The sequence below is a fragment of the Armigeres subalbatus genome, chromosome 1 (genome assembly GCF_024139115.2).
Source record: "Armigeres subalbatus isolate Guangzhou_Male chromosome 1, GZ_Asu_2, whole genome shotgun sequence".
NCBI classification, from domain to species: Eukaryota; Metazoa; Arthropoda; class Insecta; order Diptera; family Culicidae; genus Armigeres; species Armigeres subalbatus.
The window spans coordinates 122,268,526-122,295,206 of record NC_085139.1 but is presented as its reverse complement, the minus strand read 5'-3'; the positions used below and the strand labels follow the sequence as shown (position 1 = coordinate 122,295,206).

General features: G+C 39.1%; 3 protein-coding genes across 10 annotated transcripts in view; 2 read left to right on the top strand and 1 right to left on the bottom strand.

Annotated features, from left to right (window-relative positions):
• Positions 1 to 20,215, top strand: part of LOC134205953 (uncharacterized) — a 42,633-nt gene extending 22,418 nt beyond the window's left edge. The window contains exons 1-3 of one of the 2 annotated variants that reach the window (XM_062681656.1): positions 19,548 to 19,694; positions 19,754 to 19,893; positions 19,955 to 20,215. In XM_062681656.1, the coding sequence (XP_062537640.1) occupies positions 19,598 to 19,694; positions 19,754 to 19,893; positions 19,955 to 20,089 (372 nt within the window). In that variant the 5' untranslated portion in view covers positions 19,548 to 19,597 and the 3' untranslated portion in view covers positions 20,090 to 20,215. Of the gene's footprint in view, positions 1 to 19,547; positions 19,695 to 19,753; positions 19,894 to 19,954 lie in introns of those variants that run through there. The other variant, XM_062681660.1, reaches the window with a different exon arrangement.
• LOC134205075 (tubby-related protein 4) overlaps positions 1 to 26,681 on the bottom strand; it is a 220,251-nt gene that overhangs the window by 93,437 nt on the left and 100,133 nt on the right. The window lies entirely within an intron of this gene.
• On the top strand, positions 25,278 to 25,970 carry LOC134205937 (uncharacterized). The gene is made up of 3 exons (XM_062681640.1): positions 25,278 to 25,499; positions 25,562 to 25,701; positions 25,758 to 25,970. Exons 1-3 carry the CDS (start codon positions 25,403 to 25,405, stop codon positions 25,890 to 25,892), a joined length of 372 nt encoding a protein of 123 aa, XP_062537624.1. The 5' UTR covers positions 25,278 to 25,402; the 3' UTR covers positions 25,893 to 25,970.

The window sequence follows — 26,681 nt, the reverse complement described above, 5'->3', positions numbered from 1 at the left end:
AAACTAAGCGGATCGGACTAGTCATCAACACGTCAAAGACGAAGTACATGATAGGAAGAGGCTTAAGAAAGGACAATGTAAGCCACCCACCACGAGTTTGTGTCGGTGGTGTCGAAATCAAGGTGGTTGAACAATTCGTGTACTTGGGCTCACTGGTGACTGCCGAAAATAATACCAGCAGAGAAATTCGGAGACGCACCGTGGCTGGAAACCGTAATACTATGGACTGCACAAAACGCTCCGATTGAGCGTTGAGAGTTCACCGCCGTACCAAACTGACCATTAACAACAGTGATCCCCAAAGTGCGGCCCGCGGTTATATCCCAAAACCGGCGTAAAAAAATCGTAAAAACCTACGTACAAAAAAATGCGAGAAAAACGCTCAGATTCCAAAATCCGCGTAAAAAGGAGTCATAATAAGTTAAGAAATGTGAAGTAAAGCTATGTCCATTTAATCCGGAATAATAAAACATCTGTAGCTAGGTAACGCATTGACATTAGGGTGTCCCAAAATTGGACAAAGTCTGGGATTTTGGGGGCTCAACCTTCAAATGAAAGCTTAGGGTAAAACAAAAGAAAAATTGTTCTACGACAACTCTGGGAAATGACGTTTAGGGGTGGCCCCGACGCGTTTTATGAAAAAAGTGCATTTTTTATAGGTAGCATCGAAAATACCGGTATATCGGAAAGAAATTCGATGAAACCCATCCATTTTATATTTTTTACATTTAACTTAGGGTCTATACTTTATGGTAAAACTTTGATACCGCATGTTTTAGCTCTATATATTTTTCACTGATGCTTTAAATGCCCAAAAATGAGGAATTTTTCTTAATATTTTTTTATTAATGCATCCAAAACGGGTATCCATCATAATGCTTTCGAAACTAGATATACATAGAAAGATGGGGAATTTTATAACGAATATTTTGCTAAAAATAGCAACCTTCTATCTCTATCCGTTTGAAAGTTATTCACGATTTACTGCAGCTTGGAAAAAGACTTTTTGAAATTTCGGATCATAATACCTGGATCATGTTTAAGTAAAAAACGCCTACTTTTCCATACCAACCAAATGAGCGCTTTAGTAACCAATATAGTATTCATATGAGTTGCATAAAATTGATTTTAATACTTATTTGAGTGTTATAATGGAAACCCAACGATGGACCAGCAGTAACATGACTGACTACAAATTGTTCAGTTAGTCTGGGTGAGTATTCAAATAGATTGATGAATATGGTTTCAAAACTACCCATAGGTAGGTTCAGTTTTCGTGTCATGGTTTGTCGAGCTGTGCAATGTTTCTCGATAACATGGAAATTAGTTGTTTTGTGACCATCTTGATGTTTTGCAAGAACGATCATGTGAAGCAAATCCAACTAGATCATTTTGATATCGATTTGTCATATTTTACGCCATATTGAAGCTCATTTTACGCCATTGCAAAATAGTGTGTGCAACTCATTGCAAAACTCGATTTTATCAGCACTCGTAGTATTTATCTCATTCGGCAAGCCTCGTTGGATAAACGTACAACCATGCTGATTAAATAATCTTTTGCAACTAGTTACACAAATTACTATTATCATTATTATTTTATAATGCATATTGAAATATTTGGCATCTACCATCTACGGAATCTCTGGAAATAAGAACAATCTACACTAATTACGAACTATTTTGCCTACCAATACTGAATACAATGATAAATTGATTGCATCGATAAATCGGGACCAAAATGATCCAGCCGGATTAACTTCACATGATCGTTCTTGCAAAAAATCAAGATGGTCACAAAACAACTAATTTCCATGTTATCGAGAAACATTGCACAGCTCGACAAACCATGACACGAAAACTGAACCTACCTATGGGTAGTTTTGAAACCATATTCATCCATCTATTTGAGCACTCATCCAGACTAACTGAACAATTTGTAGTCAGTCATGTTACTGCTGGTCCATCGTTGGGTTTCCATTATAACACTCAAATAAGTATTAAAATCAATTTTATGCAACTCATATGAATGCTATATTGGTTATTAAAGCACTCATTTGGTTGGTATGGAAAAGTAGGCGTTTCTTTACTTAAACATGATCCAGGTATTATGATCTGGAATTGCAAAACGTCTTTGCTCAATCTGCAGTACATCGTAATTAACTTTTGAACAGATAGAGATAGATGGTTGCTATTTCTAGCACTACGTTCGTTATAAAATTCCCCATCTTTCTATGTGTATTTAGTTTCGAAAGCATTATGATGGATACCCGTTTTGGATGCATTAATAAAAAAATATTAAGAAAAATTCATCATTTTTGGGCATTTAAAGCATCAGTGAAAAATATATAGAGCTAAAACATGCGGTATCAAAGTTTTACCATAAAGTATAGACCCTAAGTTAAATGTAAAAAATATAAAATGGATGGGTTACATCGAATTTCTTTCAGATATACCGGTATTTTCGATGTTACCTATAAAAAATGCACTTTTTTCATAAAACGCGTCGGGGCCACCCCTAAACGTCATTTCCCAGAGTTGTCGTAGAACAATTTTTCTTTTGTTATACCTTAAGCTTTCATTTGAAGGTTGAGCCCCCAAAATCCCAGACTTGGTCCAATTTTGGGACACCCTAATTGACATACAAATAAGGTCAAATATCAAAACAAAGGTAATTAAATAAGGAAAAAATATAAATGCAAGTCATTTCTAGTTTTCTAGTGACAATTCGCACTTTCTTCCTTATTCTTCTCATCAAACGCTGCACACCTCCGGAAACAACTTCCTTGGCACATTTGTTCCACATTTTGGTCATCTGAGTCGCGTCCCGAGCTGTTCATCCACTTTTATTAAGCTTCCGCTTCATTATTGCCCAAAATGTCTCGATGGGCTGGAACTGCGGGCAGTTGGGTGGATTATGTTTTTATTGTTAAAATTTACGTTATTATCGCGGTACAACTGGATGACTTTCCGGCTGTAGTGGCAACTCACCAAATCTGGCCAAAGGTTCACGGGACCTTCATGGGCTTTCATGAAACTCAGTACGCGTTTTTTGAGACATTCTTCCATAGTCCATAGTCTTGTTCGTCACGAGCACTTTGGTCTTTGCTCTGCAGCTGCATATCTCTCGCCAAATTATCAGTTTTTCTTTGACTAATTTGTCCATAAAAGCAAACTTAATCTCGCAGGAACAACTTCTCGTGCCGTCGTCATGCAGAATTTTTGGCCAGGAAACTGTCCTAAATCCATTTTGACGTAGGTTCCACCGTCGATGAGCAGGATAATCAACGGGGGTGTGCAGAAACTTTTCTTTGCTCTCGGCTTCCTTGTTTGTACAATGTCAACCAAGTATAATGAGTATTTTGTATTGTGTGGCTCCTACTAAAAATAATTTAATTAAAAACGGGTTGCAGTAGGGGAAATATGGTCAATATGCGCCAACTAAGCAAATTTTATGATGATGTTATTCAAAAACATTATCGGAAACGACTACTTCTCAAAATGCGCGGCAGACGATCATTGTCCTATTCTGTTGCAGTTTGAGACAAACGCTTGGGCGTACACATATTACGTAAGCATTTTTTCTGGGTTTTTCGACTCCCCCTCCCCCCATGTAAGATTTTTTTCATACAAATGATTTTTAATTTCTATAGTGCGTAAGAAAACGACAGACCCCCCCTCCCCCCCTAAGTGCTTACGTAATATGTGTACGGCCCCTAATATTGCGAATTGAGTTTTTCCCAACATTTACAAGAGAGGACAATGTTGTTATCATTGGCAATGTTGTTATTTTACATTCCTTGTTCAAAACAGACAAATGATTGCTATTTGTTCAAAGAAAGCTAAGTAGAAAAATACTCAAAATATAGCCAAAAGTGCATAATATATTCAGTTGCCCAAACTACATGATTTACCTTATATCGGAACTTACTGCACGTAGCAGAGTTAGTCTCTCAATTGATGGATGATTTTTAGAGACGCATACGATACTTGGCAAACGCAACTCGCACTGCTCGTTAGTCCCCAAAACTGTATGTCAGCAAGGGAAAGGCAAATGTGGCAACTTTACCTTAAACTAAATTAATGATTTCGTGTGGGTTACTTCTACGTGAAGTTAAACGATTTACAATGATATGGAAATGCTAATATCATCTTCCAAACTTGGACGTACATGTTCATGATAGAATTAGAGGCGAAAGTATAGAATTGATAGTTCCGTTAGGATACGGCAGGCATGAAGAATGTTTTTATAGAAATCGATTTGAAAGCGAGCGGAGGGCAATATTTGTGATGGCACATATCACACGACCTTCCTTCTGCCAAGCTCCCGTATGAAGGGGGAGGGAAGAATATCAGTGTGGAAGCTGATATATCTCCACTGGCCTCTAATGCAACGTACACACCACCCGAGTAGACGAAAAGAGCTCAATAATATCAAATGTTGATAAGATAGCAAAATGAGATATGGACATGATTGATATAAGAGATAAAAGATCAGACGATAATATCAAAATTTTGCACTAAAATATCATGGGAAGATCAAGTTATGCTATTTGTAATAAGTGATCAATATCATGTGCCATTAGTTTGTTCTTATCCATAGCATATATTGATATTTAAATGATATTTCGGTGCAAACTTTTGATATTGTTGCCTGTTCTTTTATCTCTTATATCAATCAAGTCCATATCATGTTTTGTTATTCTGTTCATTTCTTCTGCCCGGGCAGTCAAGCAGTTTGACGAACATTGACTCCGCCCCCCAGGAAACGCTTCGGTTGCTGCTTTGTTTGAACGTATGTGAAGTTGTTCGAACAACCGTTTGACAGTTGGCGGCTCGGTTGGAAAAAATTAAAACGGTTTGATTTTGGTTTGAGTTGTCGGGGGTGGAGTCAAGGTTCGCCGAACATGTTTGAGCATTTGTAGTGAAGTTGCACAAGCCCCCATATATTTTTTGATGGTTGGTGCTTGAGTTGATGCTTCGGTCGTTCGTGTGTGATATTGTTGGTCGAATAAATTGATTGTTCGTGTCGCTGTTGGTAAAACTTGATGGATGTTTGAATAAACGAGAGGTGGAGTCAATGTTGGTCAAACTGCTTGACCGTGTGTACGTTCCATAATACTGGTCGTATCCTAACGGAACTATCAATTATATACTTTCGCCTCTAATTCTATCATGAACATGTACGTCCAAGTTTGGAAGATGATATTAGCATTTCCATATCATTGTAAATCAACTTTACGTTGTTGCCGATCGACAGGAAGCTATTCAAAACACTATTGACACTGTGCAAGAACTTTTCCTGCAGTGCTTTACTGATCATCATGTGACGAATTCCCTTCAAATTCAGAAAACTTAGCAGCTCGAACGCTTCGCGTTTCACCATATTATGAATATCATCCTGTTCGTTGACGCAGGGACTGTCGGCAACCACCAATTGAGCTGGACGTAGATGATGTAAGGATTGACATTTATCGACTTTAAACTCAAACACGTAAGCCAGCTCTAAGGTTTATAAATAGAGGAATCTTTTATATATGCTAAATTGATCATAAGTATTTCACCATTGTTACAAACAAAGTAACATCAACACAGAATCGTCGATGCAGCTACTATCGACAAGCTATGATAAAACGATTTACTTTCGCTCATTTCCTGTTGGGGACAATGTTTGTTTTTCGCGCAGCTGTATTACAAAACAAGTTAAAATCCACCATTAGTATAATATAAGATGCATATGAAATGCTACATATCGTGAGTGTACACATAAAGGAAAAGTTAGATATTTTTTCAGGTATCCCCGAATTCAGTTCCAGTTTAAAAACATATGAGCATTACCTTCTTTAGAACTTTCTTCAATTATTATCACATCTACATATATTTGTGAGTAGTTCCAATGATATTTTAAATCAAACTTCCTTAGCCAAAACATCAGAGACATTCTTCAATAAAAAAATACTTCACCTGTTCCTTTTATGCCTTCGAAAAATTTAGTACAAACCTGTAAATAAAAAGAAAACTTTTGTTAATTGTATTACTACACTTTAAGAAGAACTATAGTTTACAGCATGGACTTCTGTCTCACATGCTAGTTTTTAAAATTTGTTTTAATATTAGAGTTAGAGCTCATTCTGGACCCATGATCTGGGCCTCAATGCAAGATTAGATAATATAAGTTATCAAATGCAAGCTAGATAAAAATTATGTTAGAACATAAGGTTAAGGCAGGTATTTTCGTCTGCGTTTTTAGTTTTGTTGTTGGCGCAAAATCAACATGGCGTGCACCCCTACACTTGTAACGATTAATCGGAGCACAACTGTTCAATCCCAGGGATGTCGACGAGCTGAGAACTATAAGTTCCAACTACCGTACCGAGAGAAATTAGAAGGGGAACAAAGCCGAGCGTTTGTTACGATGGTCGAATTCAAACTAAACTTTATTTGCAATGTAGGTTTTCATCTTCGTGTAGTGTCATAGGAGTAGTTTGTGTGTATGATTTAGGTACAATATTATTGATACTGGTCGAGTTTCCCCGTAACGCTGGGTAGACACCTTTGCGTGGTGTGTTACGGTGTAAGATCTATAATGGTTACATTGTCAGTTACAGGCAAATCCTGACCCAACGAATACCTTCCCCAATATCCAACTCCGTGGTACTTACGGGGGTGACGCTAAGTTCTGGGCCTCTCGTTAATTAAGTACTACATCAACACTTCCTTCCCCTCCCAAGTTACGGTGAAGATGGGCGTGGCCAGGAGCAGTAATCCTCGTGCTTTTGTGATTTTCATCCTAGATTGAAATCAAGGACCACACCCACCTTGATTACTGATAGCAATCTGAATAAGGATTTCAAAAGACTATGACTAAACTATGCTATGCTAATATTATTGATACTGATCGAGTTGACCAATTTGAGTAATTTGTAATTTGAGTAGTGTTCAAAGTGTGCCAACAAATTTTGTGCTGGTAATAGGGTTCACTTATTAACAGTTGTCATAGTCTCGAAAACCAATAAATGAGACATTTTTTTTGCCAAAATCATCCGTACCAAATCGTAAACGCTCTACTATAGTGGAATTCTAGCAAATGGGTATTGATTTCGTTGGTTTAAGCCCCTACGACCATGGCAGAAATACCTGCCGTGTCCTTATGTGAATAGCATATTATTTTTTGAGCTTTGTTTAGCGGAATATCTTCACTTGACATAAAAGGGATTCGTATTACAGTCTTCATCTTCTTATTGGAATTACATCCCCCACTGAGACATTGCCGCCTCGCAGCTTGGTGTTCATTCAGCAGTTTCACAGTTTTTAACCGCAAGGTTTCAAAGTCAAGGTACCATTTTTGCATTCGTATATCATGAGGCTGACACGATTATACTCTTGTGCCCAGGGAGTCGAGAATATTTTCAAACCGAAAATTGCCTAGACCGGCACCGGGAATCGAACACAGCCACCCTCAGCATGATCTTGCTTTATAGCCGCGCACCTTACCGCTAGAAGCCAGAAGCCGGATGTTGGTGTCGGGTACCCAATCGAATAGAGATCGGTACAAGGAAGCAAGAGCAGCCGAAAAATGAACCCACCACAGGAAGAAAAAATAGTACGAAGAACAAGTTATTAGTGAGGCGCAGGAAAAATGGAGCAGAACGATAAGCGGAGGTTTTACGAGTCTGTCAATGGCGTGCGGAGAAAGACAGCGCCATCTCCCGTCATGTGCAACGACCAAGAAGGGAATTTGCTGACAGATAAAACCGAAGTGGCTGCCAGGTGGAAGCAACACTTCGAGACTTTGTTGAATAGAGGAAGTGACGGTGCTTCGGTGAACAGAATAAATATTAGCGACGATGGACAAGCTGTGGAGTCGCCTACACTAGATGAGGTTAAAAAGCTGATAAAGAGCTGAAAAACAATAAGGCTGCGGGGAAGGACCAGCTACCGGCTGAACTTCTCAAACATGGCAGTGAGCAGCTTTATGAAGTTCTCCACCATATTATGTCGAAAATATGGGTAGACGAAGAAATGCCTGCTAGCTGGTTGGACGACCTCATTTGCCCTCTCTTTAAGAAAACGCACAGACTCCTTAATTCGGCGTACAAAATTATGTCCCGTATTCTGTTCAACAGATTGAGACCGCTTGAAGAGTCCTTCGTCGGCGAATACCAAACAGGTTTTCATGAGGGCCGATCAACGACGGATCAAATGTTTATCCTGAGACAAATCCTTGAAAATTTCGGGGGTACAACTTGCAGACACATCATCTGTTTATTGATTTCAAGGCGGCGTACGATTCAGTGAAACGGAATGGATTATGGCAAATTATGCTTGAACATGGTTTCCCGGCGAAACTGATACGGCTGATTCGTACAACATTGAACGGATGGAAATCAAGTGTAAGGGTTGCGGATGAAATATCGACGTCATTTGTTACCTTAGATGGATTAAAGCAGGGTGATGCACTCTCGAATCTACTGTTCAATATAGCGCTCGAGGGAGCGATTAGGAGAGCTGATGTGCAAAGAAGCGGTACCATTATCACAAGATCGCGTATGCTCCTGGGATTTGCGGACGATATTGATATTATCGTGATTGATCGCCGTGCCGTGAAGGGGCTTTTGTGCCTTTTAAGAGGGAGACAGCGAGGATTGGACTCACGAAGTCCATGGTCGCTGGCAATCAACGTGGGTTAATTAGTGGTAGTGGTAGCGAAATTGTGCTGGATGGTGAAAAATTTAAAGTGGTGGAAGAATTTGTGTATCTTGGAACATTAGTGACGTGCGATAATAATGTTACCCGCGAGGTGAAAAGGCGTATTGCAGCGGCAAATAGCTTATTACTAGGCTTATTACGGACTTCGTAACCAGCTTAAGTCTCGTAGTCTGCAAACGGAAACAAAACTCTTGCTGTATACTACTCTGATTCTTCCGGTGGCTTTACACGGCCATGAGACATGGACGTTAAAGGAGGCTGATCGGAGAGCTTTCGGAGTGTTTGAGCGTAAGGTGCTGCGGACAATACTCGCCGCTAAACAGGAGAACGGTGGGGGCAGCAGGGACAGCAGGAACAGCATGATGTCCAAGGGCTTGACGACCCCTCCCCAGCTGTCTGCGAGTCAGGGAGAACTGCCTAGGGCGTGGTGGGATTTAGCAGTGGGCTCTGCTAAAATCCCTCCCAAAAAACCACAAGTGCCCGTAAGCGGACTCTATCAAAGCGACTGTGTGCCGCTTCAAAAGCACAAGCCCAGGGAGGGAGTGCCAACTGGCATGTGGAGTGTCCCTACTTCGGTAGGGTAGTGCGTGAGCTGCTTCGGCAGGGAGTGAGTGATCTGTTTGTGCTGAGGCAGGAGTGTCATAGCGAGTCGCCGCCGCTATGGCCACCTCGAAGCGCAGCAGAAGTCTGAGTATGGACTGCACATGCTAAGGTAAGAGTGTCGTAGCGTAGTATCGTTGATTGGTCCCCACATACCGCTATCGACACCTCGAGGCATGGCAGTGGAGTGTTAGAATAAGTTGTGGAGTGTACCTACTTCGGTAGGGTAGCGCGTGAGCTGCTTCGGCAGGGAGTGAGTGATCTGGTTGTGCTGAGGCAGGAGTGTAATAGCGTGTTGCCGCTATTGTCACCTCGAAGCGCAGCAGAAGTCTGAGTATGGACTGCACATGCTGAGGTAGGAGTCGAGGTATCCCATCGACACCTCGAGGCATTGCAGTGGAGTGTTAGAGTGAGCACCCGAAAAAGGGTCACATGGAGCGAATGGTCTTTGGAGAAGCTGCTTCGGCGGCAGGGTAGCAGTGGGTTGTACCCACACCTACAGTTGCGCACATGTGGTGCATGGGGAGTGTCCCTGCTTCGGCAGGGTAGCGTATGGTCTGCTTCGGCAGTGGTGTGATTGATCTGCTCGTGCTGAGGCAGAGTGTCGTAGCGCAATATCTGTAGGCCCAGGCAGTTACCGCTATTGACACCTCGAGGCATGGCAGCGGAGCGTCCGGGAGAGCATCCAAGTAAGACTCAAATGGAGTGAATGGGGTGCGAGCACCCAAGTCAGTCTCGCGTGGGACGAGTGCCTGTGTGAGCGATAATGAGTGAGTACGCTTAGTACTGCCGTCCCCCAGAAGTAGTACTGCGAGGTAGTTCCTGGGGGAAACGATGGTGGAGCCCAAGGGAGTTTAGTCGGTATTACCGGTATGGTCGAGTCCGACACTCCAGTACACTTCCGTGTGGTAGTTTGGCAACTACAATGCACGTGTACTGGGTTAGTGTGTAAATGCATTCTCCCTTGTAAAAAAAAAAAAAAAAAAAAAAAAAAAACAGGAGAACGGTATCTGGCGGCGTCGCATGAATCACGAATTGTACCAGGTGTATAAAGGGCTGGATATTATTAAGCTTATACAACACGGCAGGCTACGGTGGGCTGGTCACGTTGTTCGTATGCCGGAAGAACGTCAAGCGAAGATAATATTTAGTAGAGAACCCGGAAGAGGCCGCAAGCTGCGTGGAAGGCCGCGTACACGATGGCTTTTTGCAGTTGAAGAGGACCTGACCAGAGGACCAGTGGAGAAGGATACTCCATTCGGCGTAGGTTCATCGAAGAGCTGTAGCCCTTCAAGTATCAAGTACCAAGTAAGTACCTTACCGCTAGGCTAAGGAGGGTACCATTCGTATTACAGTGAGCAACCTGGTATTATAATTATTTCCTTATTTACATAAAAAAGAGACATGTTTGAAGCCAAACATATTCGATTACTAGCAATTTATTCAGCTAAAGTTGATAAAAGTGGAGAATTCTTTAGGTTGACATTGAATGTTGTTAACTAATAACTGTGCAAAAGCAAACGGCTGGAAGCTAATTGTCAAAATCAATAAGCTTACAAAAGGCTATAAAAACGATGAAGGATCAATAGCTCGTTGAAACAATCATCAACAGAAGCAAATCCACCAGAAGAGCAAGTTTATTTTTCGTTCGCTTTTATTAGACACCCACTCCATTAATCGAAGGCGACGTCGCCGGTGCTTTGCACGTGATGTTCCTGTCAAATTTTCATCCAAATCATCATTGTTCAATCTCTCCGTATATGATGTGTTGAACGAAATGACAGTGTGAAAATTGAATAGCAGTAGAAGCTGTGGGTTTCATATTCAATGTAACAATGGGGAGAATAGTCCAAAATGATTGTTATTTTTTAATGCGTTGCAGTTATAATATTGTCACTCTGTACAGTTCACAAAAATCACTATAAACAACAACAACAAAGCATACACAGCTTCTTGATTTCAATCTTATTACTACTTCGATTATGGAAAGTTATATAGAATACAAATCTCGGTTAACTTTTCAAAAGGACCTAAGTAACATTTTTTTCATGAATTAATTTGAATAGCGCAATCAACAAAACAACATGAAAGGTATTGATTGCAATATTCAATTCAATTCATGAAAAAAATGTTACTTAGGTCCTTTTGAAAAGTTAAGCGAGAGATCCCGCGCTTAGTTTCATAGGGGCGTAACTGTATAGATCGATTTCTCTTCGTCGATGTTTTCTTTTTATTATTGTACCGAAATGCGCTAGTTTGTCGATTATTTAATGATTTGGTGTGATAAAGGATGATTGTATCTTGCAATTGAAACAATTGAGTTATTAACAAAATATAAAATCTATTGAGAGAAATCGATCAATACAGTTACGCCCCTATGAAACTAAACGCGAGACATTACATATGCAATAGTGTCGATAGCATTCAATTGCATTTACAATATGTACATATAAAGTTAAGAGACGGTTATTGGCTAATTGTAACAAGCTATGAGCTTGTAAATGCTAAGAAAAAAGAAGCATTTGTATAGTTGTAAGCATTTCTATGTCAACTGTGAAGATATAATAGTCATCTCGATAGCATCAACGTTCTTGAACTATAAACATTGCCGTTTTGTTTAGAAGCGAATCCTATGCATTGGCGTTTTGTGTAACATATTCTAATCTAATCAATCACAAAGCAGCAATAATAAATTGTACAGTCAGCTAGCTCAAACTCAAAACTCTCTCAAACCAAAGATTTCACCTCCTTAAAGAGTGCAGGTAAGTTCAAAAATTATGACTGGTGCGATCTGCAGCGCACTCCCCAACTTCCAAACTTTTCATTGACAACTCAGCGAACGTGGCTGTATCCTTCCTTGCTGTATTATGTCTGCCCCATAGCTAATGCTTTTCGTGTCGACAAGTCCTGTTGCGTGCTTGAACAACTGATGTATACATATCGTTCCAAGCATGCCTGCTATTATTTTGGTCTTGGCAGATTTTATTTCGTGCATTCGTCAACAACAACGATTCACGGAAGAAGCCAACGGCGAAGCAGTTTCATGGATGATTGACGACAGATTAATGATTGTTTGCCGTACAAAACGGTGCTCGGAAAGGAGCTTTTCGAGTGACTTTCTTGCTGTTGAGTTTCGATGATTGTCTGAATTGCGACAGAGCAATAAAATCGAACTTCACTTTTCAAGGAGCGTGAATCATGCAATGTTGTATTTTGTTGATCCAGATTAATGCATTTATTTCGATGAAGTAAGCGAATATATATTTTATTGAGAATTAGCAATGCGCCAAGCATTACGGTTTTGTTGAATTTTTATTACTCAAATAACTTCATATTATTCACAGCCACAGATTGCTAGAAGTTTTTCATAAAATTTGCAACATATACTTGATTGCATAAAATGCCACAAAACTCGCCACCTGATTAACGTATATAATATGGATTGATACAGTTTAATTTATTTTATTTTGTTAATCTACATAGTACCACAATTAGTCTTTAAAGAAGATTTCAGAAGTATATGATTGATATTATAATCAATTAAATTACGGTATTCCAAAATGATGCAGCCAACAATCGCAGATTTTTCCCACATGAAAAGGAATTCCGGAGTGAGATTCATATGTGAATAACATGTTATTCAAACCGCGTCAGCTTTTTTCACCCTTGGCCATCAAGGAAGCAAAATAACCCGAGCAGGAGCGGCGACATCGATAACAGAAGTCGGTATGAACTTGGTGTGCATGAGGGGTAAAATACCAAAAATTAATATGCAAAAAATTCTAAGCATATCTACCATGCTTCTGTATTTTTAAACTAAAGGAATAATATTTTTCTAGTATGTTTAGTTTTCCAGATTTTACATATTTTTACAATTCGTCCGAATTTGTCCAATCTAATCTTTTTTTTTTCAGCCTAATCATGCATTATTACCTAACCTGTACGATACAAAATGAGTGCTTCGTTTTACTGTAAGTTTTTTTTGACGAATTTGTTCAATTTATTTAATTTTCTTTCGGCAATTATCCCAATTAAAACCATCAAGCCACAAATTGAACAAATCATAATAATTAATAATAAGACAATTTTTCTCTTATTGTGAAATTTGCATAATTTGTGATGTACACAATGTAAATCGTACCTCCGTACCTCCGATACTTGTATTAGATTTACTTTTGTGATTTTTCAGTAGTGAGTGAGCATGTCTGATAACAAGAAGAAGCGGAAATCATGAGCCATATTAATCTGTTTGCGGCTAATATGATATCGTGTTAATGATGCACGAGTTCCATTATACTCTATACATGAAAACAATAGTCGTATGTTAACGCCTACCTTCTCGAACCCAATCCATAGATAATCATAATCCTCGTGGTTACATTATATACCATAAATCAGCTTATAACCAGAAAGCTTTGAGCTGCTGAAAATATCGAACCATTCATAAGCGAAAGTATGAATTAGCATATGCTGTGCAACATATTATTGCACCACAAACCCCAAGCTTGTTATTGTACGTTCTGGAGGGAAAAGCAAAGCACTTTGCAAGAACAATAAGCCACTGCGGAAAACGAGTTGCTTTATTTAGGTATTCTGACATATGTCAAATCCAAAACACAGCATCAGGCCGGTGTCAGCGCGTGAACCAAATATGAAATTTCCACTAATTTGTGCTCATTGTGCGGGTACACAAGTGGGGAATTAATTTTCAGCTCACCTGTACGAAACGCAAGGTGTGTTCGTGTAACAGAATATAAATTATCCTCGGAAGCATCTCTACATATAATAGCATCGCTCAAACAAAAAACACTATTCGTGGAATCATTTTGTTTATCACATCCACTATTTTCATGGGTCCGAATTTCATGCCTTCATGTCAACTCTATCAATGTGCTTCCGGAGTCTGAAAGGTTTTTCTATGAAAGAAGAAAATAATGTCAATGTAAAAGGCTTACTAAAATATACTAAAATAGCTCGCATTTTGAGTCATACAAACTACTAGTCCACACATTGATTAGAGTGGTTACTTCTTCTTCTTCTTCTATATAGCTCTACATTCCCACCAGAACTTGGCCCTCTCTAACTTAGTGTTCTTTTAGCATTTCCTCAGTTATTTATGCGTCCTATGGGATCTGCCTAGGATGTGTTGAGGTTCAACAGTGGGCTCTGTTGAACTTCTATGAAAAGCTGCATGTGTCCGCAAGCAGGCCCTGTCAAAGCGACCATGTGCCGCTCAAAGCGCACTAGCCTAGTCCTGGTGTTGGGTGGTACTTTAAACAAATTTGACACGACTGATCGAGCGTCTGTTCACCAAGGAGGGGCGTCTCCAACAGCGTCTGTTCTGGCATCCAGCGGCTGAGTGTGAAGTGCTATTCCCCAGAAGCTATGCCTAAGATGGCAGCCCCATCTCGGTGGATAGGGAACCTTGGGCCAACAACCTACTGTTCCCGAAACATCAATTTGTTCGAGAATCCGATAATGAAAGAATACGGACTGATTTTACGGCAACGACTCTTAGCGCGAAACAACGGACACGAATAGGAACGTGGAACGTTTTAACCCTAGCCCAGCAGGAGTTGGCTTCCTACTAAGCGCCCAGGCACACACTGTGTTTATGAAGTGGAAACCTATAAATGAAAGGATAATCGTTGTCAGATTTAGAACACGGGTCCGAAACCTTACTATAATCCAATGTTATGCACCAAACGATGCTGCCGATCTGCAAGACAAAGAGAACTTCTACAGCCAACTCAATGCCGTCGTAGATAGAATTCCGAAGGGTGATATCAAGATCTGTTAGGGCGACTTCAATGCGAAGATCGGATCCGACAACTCGAACCATGAGCGCATTATGGCACGCCATGGTCTCGGAGAAATGAGCGAAATGGAGAACTGTTCGCAGAATTTTGTGGTAATAAAGACACGGTGATCATGGGATCGCTCTTCCCTCATCGACTGGTTCACAAGATCACGTGGGTCTCCCGTGACGGCTTTACAGAAAATCAAATCGACCACATCTGCATCAGCCGAAAATGGAAACTGAGCCTTTTTGATGTACGGAATAAACGTAGTGCCAATATCGCGTCTGATCATCTCCTCCTCATCGGCGAAATACGCCTACGCATTGCGCGAATTCGTCTGCAGGAGGAGAAAGTTGGACGGTTCAACACACGCCGACTGGAAGATGCCACAGTGAAACTGTCATTCGTTGAAGAACTGGAGACGCGTGCTGCAGATATTCCGGAAGGTGGTAGCGTTGAAGACCAATAGACCGCCATCAAGAATGCCTTCATCGTCACCAGCGAGAATAATCTGGGCGAACTGCGCCCCTAGAAAAAACAATGAATCACCGATGAGACCTAGAGGAAGATAGAGGAGTGAAGAGAAGCCAAAGCCGCGATAGAGCGATCAAAAACCAGAGGAGCCAAAGCCTTAGCTCGTCAACGATACTCGGCTCTGGAGAAGGAAGTAAAACGCTCATGTCGACGGGACAAGTGACTCTCTGGCCGACGAAGCAGAGAGAGACGTTGCAATCGGGACATTCGTCTCCTGTACAATATTTCACAACGCTTAAGCGTGGCGGAGATGTGCCAGCCAGGCCATCACCACCTCGGCATGATCTGCCTAGGATCCGACGTTTAACACGCGTCAATACCGAAGCTCCATCACAGCCATACAAAGTATGCAATCGAATAAAGCCCTAGAGGCCAGAGATCGATCGCATATTACCCGAGATGCTCAAAGCTGACCCCATGACATCCGCTCAACTACTGCATCGTTTATTTCGTAATATCTGGGACACCGCAATTTTCCCGGTTGACTAGATGCAAGGTATCTTAGTGGACGTTTCCAAAATGGGTGACCTGACTGTATGCGATAACTGGCGAAGCATTATGTTGCTGTGTACCGTTCTCAAAGTTCTATGCAAAGTCATCCTAGCCCAGATTCAGGAGAAGATCGATGTGACTCTCCGGCGTCAGCAGGCCGGATTCCGTGGCGGAAGATCCTGTGTGGACCATATTGTCTCGCTCTGTATTATTCTGGAGCAGATCAACGAATTCCAAGAGTCCCTTTACTTGATATTCAATGACTACGAAAAAGCTTTCTATCGGCTCAATCACGAAAATATGTAGGAGACCCTAAATAAAGAAATAAAAGAAGACGATCTGACCTGGCAACAGGTTAAAGCGATAGCTGGACATCGCTCAGGATGGAGATCTTTCAAGTCGGCTCGTTGCACCACCGGAGGTGTACAGGATCCATAAGTAAGTAAGTCAGTTATTACTGAAAGTTTTCTATTGCATGAGTATGTATCTTTTGTGGCAAAATAGATACACTATGCCCAGGGAGTCGTGAACGTTTCTCACCCGGAAACATCCTAGACCAAACTCGCCATCTCCGGATTGGCAACCCTACGCCTTTACTCACAAGGCGAACTGGATAGTGGTTGCAGCAGAACTGAATTCTCGGGTACTTATTCAAAAGGACGTATGTGATTTTGTAAACAAAGATTCAAACGTCGATTTCTCCAATCTGATGGCACTCTCATGCAAACCATCACCACAGATAGGCAGGGGAAGCCTTCGGCTTCCTGTTAGTGGTGTTGGTTTGCGTGGGAGTGCCATCAGATTGGACAAATCGACGTTTAAATCTTTGTTTACAAAAGCACATACGTCCTTTTGAATAAGTACCCGAGAATTATGATTCTGTTTTCATGACTTCAGCTCATGGCAACGGAGCCTATACTTCATGATAATGACTCAGTGGCCTTTGTTCATGGCGTATTTTCATAATATAAAAATACACATTTTTTTTTTTAAATCATGACTTATTTTGTCTCTTTTAAGTTCTGGATTTTTTTCGACAGATTTCTATATGACCAACTTTACCGAATCAAATTCTTTCTTCATTCTCAAACTCAATATTGCGTATGAGTTATGACACATGATTGTGGGGGAACTGTACGATATTCGCGTACATTGTTTTTAAAACCACTTATCGTGATATGCTTTGATAACATAAGTATCCAACTCGAACGATCGGATGTTGACTCTCGCTGTAATCTTGTTGCTGTGTTTCGGCACGCTTCTGCCTACTGAGATAAGATAAGTTCAGCCGGAAGCGATTTTCATGATTTTGTTTGATTGGCAACAGCAGTTTTGTTCTTATGTCAAACGCTTCCGCCCGAATAATTGAATTTTAAATACTTGTAACTTTAACTAATTAGCGGTTTATTAAAATATTATGATAATTATAAAAGTTCATTTTAGTTCAACTGATTTGCAGTTACAACATTTTAATTTTAGGGAGCAATAATAAAATAATACCTACATTCTTCAATAAATACGATGAGTTTTTTTTATTCTACTTCAATGCCAAATTTTCAAAACGACTTAGCTGCTTTTGTAAACAAAGATTGAAACGTCAATTTGACTCCCACGTAAACCAACATCATCAACAGGTAGCCGAAGCCTTCACCTACGTATTGATGGTGCTGGTTTGCGTGGGAGGGCTATCAGATTCGTCAAATCGACGTTTGAATCTTTGTTTACGAAAGCAGATAACAAAGCCGTTTTGAAAATTTGCTATTGACTTTTATTATTTCTAGCGTGATTTTTGAAAACATCGTTAGTCCAAAAAAAAGAGACTCTCTTTGTTTACTTTCTCTTTCGATTACTACGAAGCCACACTAACATTTACAAGTCCATTTCCAGTTCTAGCGATTGCTAGAACATGAGAAATACATATAGAGAAAGATGCAAAGTAGGAAAATGGAACGCACCTGGGATTGAACCCACGACCTTCTGCCTATGAGGCAGAAGCAGTAACCATATGACTACATAGCCCGTCAAATTTGAGGAGACAATAATGAAATTTCAGATAAATTTAGAAATAATAGCTTGTGTTGCTAAAAGATGATTTTTTTCAGCACGAGTTGTACGTGCTCGGTAAGCCTCGTTGGATAAATAATACGATTGCTGAAAAAATCGAGTTTTGCAACGAGTTGCACACACTATTTTTTGCAATGACAAAAATTGAGTTGTAATCTGTACCAAAATTGTACAGTCCAATTTACTAGACATGATCATTCTTGCCAATAAATCATGTTGCTGCACAGAGAACAATCAGATTTCATTTTATCGTAGCACATTGCATGGCTCGACAAATCATGAAGCGATAAATGAACCAATTCTCGCAAAATTTCGATGTCATGTCCATCAAACTATTTAATTTATTACGCGACACAGAGAATACAATGTAATACAGCAAAATGTAGTCATGTAACTATTGTTCTGATGCTGGTTTTCCATTATAGCTCCCAAATGAGAGCTATAATGGATTTCATTGGCATGGAAAAGTAGGCAGTTTTATCTCTCAAACCCGAACTGTAAACTAGGTAGGGTACGTGTACCAGTTTTGGACATGTTTCCTAATTTGGTCGGTTTCTCGCGTAAATTCGAAAATAAAGCTATTTTCGTGGGTTTTATTAGCTGTAAGGAGATATATCCCTTATGCTTCTTCGCTGTAGAAACTGATCGATAGTTTGTGGAAAATATGCATTTTTTAGGATTGGCCAAATTAGGCAACACTTACCCTATTATGATCTGGAAGTCCAAACATATTTTAATCGAGTTCTTATATTTTTTTAAATTTCACCATACGAATAGCACTAGGATATAATTGATATTAAAAATAAATTAATATAGGGCCAAATGTTGAACGGCTAATTTTGTCGCCTATTGTATTGGCGAAGAAATAAGCCGTTCAACATTTAATGCATTACCCTACCATAATTCGTTTATTGGAAATTTTTAATTTTAGTAGTAGCTTTCTTTGTCTTTATTTTTACCTCTTTTATTTCCCTTTTAAACTATAAAAATACTAAAATATTTCCCCTATCGTTTCTGCGAAAATAAAAGTTGGTAAACAAAAACATTCATTATGTTTTTAAAGCTTTATTAGCAAGTTTATAATGGTGCTTTTTATCTTGAAATTAAGTTCAAGCCGAATTGTCACTATTTGCTGTCACGATAATTTTGGCATGGTCTCTTACCTAGAGTAACAAATTAACCCATATTAGAAACATGACATGAGTGGCTTGAACTGTGATATAAATCAATATGTTCGGTTCACGTTTCAAAATTGACCCCCAATGAAACATCCCAGTGGGGCGCGTCTCTTATCTTTCAGTATGAAGGAAAAGATAAACTATTGCTATATAAACCGGTCGATATTTTAACTGGAAAGCATAGTACCTTCGACCAACAGTTACAACTGAGCTTCCACCATGAATAAACTTGCACTTCAGGCACTCTTTTTATTCTCATTCGGCGCCGCATTAGTATACGGCAACTGCAATCTAGGATTAGGAAATCTTCCACAAAGTGAGTTAAAATAGTGTTGATTTTTTTTTTCTCAATAATTTCCTTTTTTTGCTTCACAGGTGGAATACTGTTGCACACCTTACATGCGCACAGTGGCCCAGTAGCGCAGCCGAAGAACATGTCGTTAGTATTTGATTACCATATCGGACCAGCTGAACGCGCTGAGATAACTTTCGTCAAGTTCAATGCATCTCCAACGGTATGGAATGCAAGAAATAGTTGTAAAGTAAAAGAACTAATTGCAATTTATTTTTCCGCAGGATGGTTGCACATTTTATCATGGATCATTTCAAGAGATGACAAAAGGTTTCACAGTTACGGTCTGGAGTCACACTCCGGTATCTGAGATGACCGGCACTGCTTCTATCTACGGAATACGTTACAACGATTGGTGAACAATTCTCATTAACAAGGGTATTAACAATCAGTGAAATTTGATGATATTAGTGAAAATAGGTGGTAATTCCATTCATTTTTTAATCTTTATGCGTCATAGGTAGATGTTTCAATAAAATAACTCAATCAGAATGAAACTTACCTGTTTTATGTATTTGATGACACTGAAAAATATCATCGCATTCATTTACAAGCTGTTACTGCTAAATCTGTTCACCAATAAATGTTGGTCAAAAAGGCAGTGTTTTATTGATCTAACGCCATTTAACCAAATTTAACACAAATCAAGCTCTATTTGGAAATAAGGGCAAAGTCGCAAAATTGACAATTTGTTAATTCTCGCGAAATCGATAAGTACTAGTCAAAACACCAAGCATATCACAGCCTGATGCAAATGTGACAGATTCCGAAAAGTATCTCCCACTGCAAATCGTTTCGTTTCGTTTGTGTTAATATACCGTTAGGGACAAAAGTTTTTATTTCGCGCCACTGTGTGGAACGATTTGAAATACACTACCGTCCAGCACAGTCGAGTGACTGATTCGCAGGAACATATTATACTAAGAACACTCATGTATGATTCCAGTGCCTTAGCTCATATAAAAAAAATAATATGGTGCTGGAGTGACAGTAAACTCAGATGCCTGTCCAAAGTATTACTCGATCCATCCGTAAGATAATTTTTCCTGCACAGTGTACACACTCAGTCAGGGTCCTGTTGTTCGGTAATTATTTTAACAGTTCTAGTTCAGTACATTAATATTTTACTGAGATATCAGTAATCTAACTGTCAAAACTGATGTTTTTTTTTTTACCGGTGATTTAGTTAACAAGAATAAAAGTACTGAGGACCGCGAAAAAACTACTGACTTTTACGGCAATATTTTTTGTTCGTCTGTACGGTAAAACAATACTGTACAAAAGAAAGCTATTGCTTTACCTGTATGGAATATCAGATCGTCATGTTGTAAACTTTGTACAAAATTTGAAATTGAACAAAAATGTTCATGGTTTGCCTTTCTCGTACAACTAAGTTGTACCGAAAGGCTATCATTCACTCCAAAATCGAACTTTTTATAGAAGTCTCGGAGACCCATAATGTTATATAACAATCGACTCAGCTCGTTGAGCTGAACAAATGTCTATCTGTCCGTGTGTATGTGTGTGTGTGTGTGTGTGTGTATGTGTGCACACGAAAACCGAAAAACATTAGCCACTTTTTCATATACACACAAAGAACAAACATGGTTTAATAGAATGTGATGCACTTTCCTGCTGAAAAGTGCTTTATTTTCCTTAAATTAAAAGTAAAAATATTTTCATTCAAAATTACTTTTTCATTTAAAAGTTGTGTTTCTCCTATTCCCAATAGAATATTAAAAGTTCTTTCTATCGACCTAAAAGACCTTTTAAAACATACCCGCGATAAAGCATAGACAAAAAGAAAAAGATAGTACCTCTGCTGTCTTTTTCTCTCATTGTTGTACTGAGGACAGTAATGAAAACAGCAGCGGTAGGAAACTTACTTACGACCAGCTCAAGACATCAAAAGGCAACTAAAGTTTGCATATATGTTATTTTTTTATATTTTTGTATATGCTCTGATAAAAAAGGCCGAACTGCTGGCTATTTCGCAAAACTGAAGGTAAGTCATTTTATATTCTTTCATTCGTAAACGGTAATTTCTCTTTTAAATAAAAACAAATTTCCATTTCCGGTGCATACATTGCGTAGAATAAATGAAATTGGGCGATACTTCTGGTTGAAATTAGACCATACCATGGTTAAGATAACCGTACTTATGCGAGACCTCAAATTCATTTTTTACAGATGTTCCGGCACCAAGAAAACCATGGCGCAATGTCCAGATTCCTACACGATGAACACCCCGACGAGTGTCCCTGCTGTTCGGAATAAGAGGACACTGTTTTGAGACCAAACTGTGATTGCTTTAATTATAATTACCTAATAAAATAATGTAAAAACAAGCAAAAACAATTTATTCTAAAGAAAAACAAGAAAGGAGGGTAAGGAAAAGAAATCTTTTTTGGGAAACTGTTTTTAGAATGAAAATATTCTATACTATACTTTCCATAATGTGACCATCTTAGTTTGACAGTTCCACAATTTTTTTTTGAATGTATCAAACTTTTATTTTCAGAGCAGCATGTCCCTTTCAAACCATAGGCAAATTAAAAGTTTGCGTACTTTTGTTTTGAACACAAGCAACTCTCTACCAAAAAGAACCAACGAAACTTTTTATTTTAACCAACGATTTTCTTAATTTTATTAATGATTGTTCTTTCTGTGTAGTAATTCTGAACCGATTTTCTTGCAACAAGTTGCATTCGACAGGGGACAAAGCCTTGTTGATCACTATTGAATTTGATAACGATCGATTGTCGCGTTTAAAAGTTATTGAGGAAATGGAGTCAAACTATATTAGCGCCGTATAAGGTTGGTGTCTTGGGCTAAATTTGAGAAAGGTTATATCACCACTCGATGAATTAAGTTGGGTTCTTTTTTAGTTATTTTTGTTATTTTAGAAGGTTTGAATCAACAATATTAAAATCAATCGAATGCATTCTGATTATGTCGAGATGGTCAATATTAGTTATATTTCAAATTGCGATAATGATTTGATAGATATTTAATGTATATATGGTGTAAAATCAATTTCTGTATCCGGTAGCTGTCCCCCGGATCCGGAAAGCGATTTTTTCATGTGTTCAAATAGCCATTATTTGCAACTGTTTTGCTAAACTTACTTCAATAATCAATTCAATTGTTTTTTCTTGCTGAGGTATCAGAAAGCCAAAGAAATAAGCAGAAACAAAAATTGAAGATGTCATTGAATATGGAGAGAATTTTGAGTAGGATGTAAGAAATTGAGCTGAAGCGTTAAATGAGCTCAACTAACACCTGTTAATAATATTATTCTGATGTCTCTACTTATGTACAGTATCCCCCCGCTTATCCGGACCTCGCTAGTCCGACGACTCGTTAGTCCGGATCTCGCTAGTTCGGAATTTTCCGGATTAAAAAGTATCAACACCCATTTAAACACATTATGCTGTCAGTTTTCAAATTTGTGCTGTGATTTTGTTTTGGTTCATTTGTATGGATTTGACAGTCGGATTAACGAGAGAAACCTCGATAGTCCGGCCATACATTTGTCGGATCAGCGGGGGGTAGGGTGGCTCAAATTAGTATGGAAAAAACTTTTTTTAATTTTTTTGATGGGCCGCCCTCTTATTCGGTTCTATTTGATGCCCTGATGCTCTGGATAAAACTTCAGCCAAATCGGTCAACGTTTGGGCGGTGCAAAACTCGTTGGAAGTTTATATGCAAAAATGTATGCAGAAACATCCAAAACCAGTAAATTGTAGCTGGACTACACAACTTACGATTAAGAACTATGATACTCATTCAGATCTTGGAGAATTTAATACAGAATGTTATGCAGAAAACCGCGAGAAGATTAGAGTTTGCCCGGCTAAGTTATTAGCATTTCTCTGAAGTGGGGTTTGAGCAAATTTCGTTTCTTTTACCTTTGAAAAGAAATAAATTCACCCCTACAACACCAGTAAAATGGTAATATCTTTGCGTAATAAACTCTAATCTTCTCGCGGTTTTCAGCATAACATTCTGTATTTAATTCTACAAGAACTGAATGAGTATCATGGTTCTTGATCGTAAATTGTGCCTTCCAACTGCAAATCACTTTTCCACATAAACTTCCAACGAGTTTAGCACCGCCCAAACGTTGACCGATTTGGCTGAAATTTTGTCCAGAGCATCAGGGCATCAAATAGAACCAAATAAGAGGGCGGCCCATCAAAAAATTTAAAAAAATTTTTTGAGCCACCCTAGCGGGGGGATACTGTAATAGGAAGTTGGTCATATTTGAACATGATGTAATAGTGTCCGGTACTCGGGCACACTTTTCCAAACCGTGAAAAATTTCACCAAAATTCATCATCAAAATACATCGTCCAAAACCGTATTCAAATGATCAAATTAGGCTATCCATGAGGACATTCAGCGATGGGACTGACAATCGAAATCAAAACAAAGTGTATATGCAGTTGAACGGAACTCACTTCTGGTGTAAACCGCGCTTAACATTTTCCTTTGAATTGTTATGTCAGTCCGGTCAGAGTCTGTCAAAAAATCAAGGTAAACAAAAATCGTCAGCTGATCGCAGCTGTCTTATGGATTGCCTTATATAGTTTGTATGAATCATTAATGATCATATTTTGTGTATATGGTATATATACAATAAAACACAATCCGGATAATTAAAGAGTTTTTCGTTAAATGCCTTATGTGTCCGGCATTACGGGATCTCTTCCTACCTACTTTTATAGTCTCCAGATAATATGCGATCTCACGGCTCTGCGCTGAAGGTTGTCTCTCCAGCGGGCGGCATACTTAACACGGAGACAGTTATCTTTGTTTACATTTCGTTTGAAAGAACATGCTCGATTGAGCTAGTACAGCACCATTCGAAATCTTGTACTGCGACTGAATGAAGTCGAACGAAATACATAATGCCGCAATTTTTTCTAAACTAAATCAAAAACGAAAGAATCGAGTGATTCGAGATGCGCAATGTTACCCCTGTATTACGTGCAGTAGAAACCCACGTTGTACTTCGTCTCATTGGAGCGAGTATGTTTATTTGCTGTAGCAGTTCAGGAGAGTCAATTTCGCCGAGAAGAAGTTTCGCCACAAATACAGCCTGGGAGTTACCTCTTCTGTGTGCTAGTGTATCGATGCTGCAACGTTCTTCGTACGGTGAATCATTCCAAGGAAGATTGCATCGAACCTAGAAATCCATGCAGCTTGATATGAACACCATATACTAAGTTCGTTTCCAGTATCGATCTTACTAAAGCACGATATAACAGTGGCGCATTCCCACCCCCAATCGGCCCATTGGTATGCCCCATGATGGTGTTCAAAAATTTTCCATTTCGTATATTCAAAAGCACTAGATTATCGAACATGTTAATTCAATGATTTCCGTGTTTAATCGCTTCCGCGCAATGAACAATTTATGAACCTGTTAGATAAGATGTTTGAATCATGTAGATTTGTCAACATAAGCCATGGAATCAGAATCAATACAGATAAATCAATATACTGGGCTCAAGTTACAAAATATACCCCCCATAAAACAGCTTCATGAATCACGTATCTTATCTATCATAATATAGAGAAAAGAAAACGGTTGCCATATAAACCAACCGACGATAAAACCCGAAAGCATAGTACCTTCGACCAACAGTTACAGTTAAGCTGCCACCATGAACAAATGTGTACTTCAGGCACTGGTTTTATTCACCGTCGGTGCAGTACTAGCTTACGGTAACTGCAACCTAGGGATGGGGAATCTTCCGCAAAGTATGAAAAAGTGAAACATTGTTGAACACTAAATTGAACTTATAAACGTTTTCCCTTCGTAGCTGGAATATTGCTCCACACCTTGCATGCCCACAGTGGTCCAGTGGATGAACCGAGAAACATGACGTTAGTTTTTGATTACCAAGTCAGCCCAGTAGAACGCGTTGAAATCACTTACATCAAGTTCAATGCATCTCCAACGGTAACGAATATACGATATAGTCGTAAAGTAAAATAATTCATTTGTTTTTCTTTCAGAACGGTTGCACATTCACATATGGAGTGCCCCATAACATTACAAAAGGTTTCAGAGTAACTGTCCATAGCCATACACCAATGACAGAGATGTCCGGTACCGCCGATGTCTACGGAGTACGGTACAACAGTTGGTGATTTTACTAATGTAACGATGTAATTTAAGTTAATGATAAATTAGTTAGATTCAATAAAATAAGTAATACTTATGACATGAATATTATACATTTTATTTAATTTTTATTTGATTAAAACAAGAAGCATTTGAACTCTTCACAGTGTCTTATACCAAAGAACCCTATTCAAAAAAAAATCAGTATCTCTGAAACACCCGCCACAAAAAAGTACATACATACCTATATAGGCTTTCCTCGTTCACCATTTAGAAAATGTTCTACTAATGATTACTTTTCAAACATTTTTGGTAAGATAGAAAGAGCTATCATTCTAAGGACGTAAAAAATTTCAGAGAAACCATCATACCCAACAGTGAAATTTCCATAATTACAAGAAAATAACTACGCGCTGGACAAGTCCTTACAGTCAGTCAGGACAGAAGGGAAATGTTACTGACTTGTTGCAATTAGAGACAATGACTACCTCTGTATCTCCACAATTAACGCGGATAGGAAGTTATGTCACTTGTGAGGAAAAAACATCTTGCTTATGAGGAAAAAAGGGCCACTGACTACCTAGGTAGTCATAGTACGTACAAAATCGAACTTTTCATGGGAGGCCCCGTGATCCGGAGTTATTACCAAAGCACTGCGTTCAAAGGATCCCCAAAAAATAAAATCTGAAACTGCTGCGATGCATCACCCCTAGGTTGATAATTCCGTATATTTTTTCAAATGGAATTGAATTACCACAAGCTACCAGTCCATTTTATCTAAATAGGACATCAAGTAAAGATGTGCCTGACTGGTG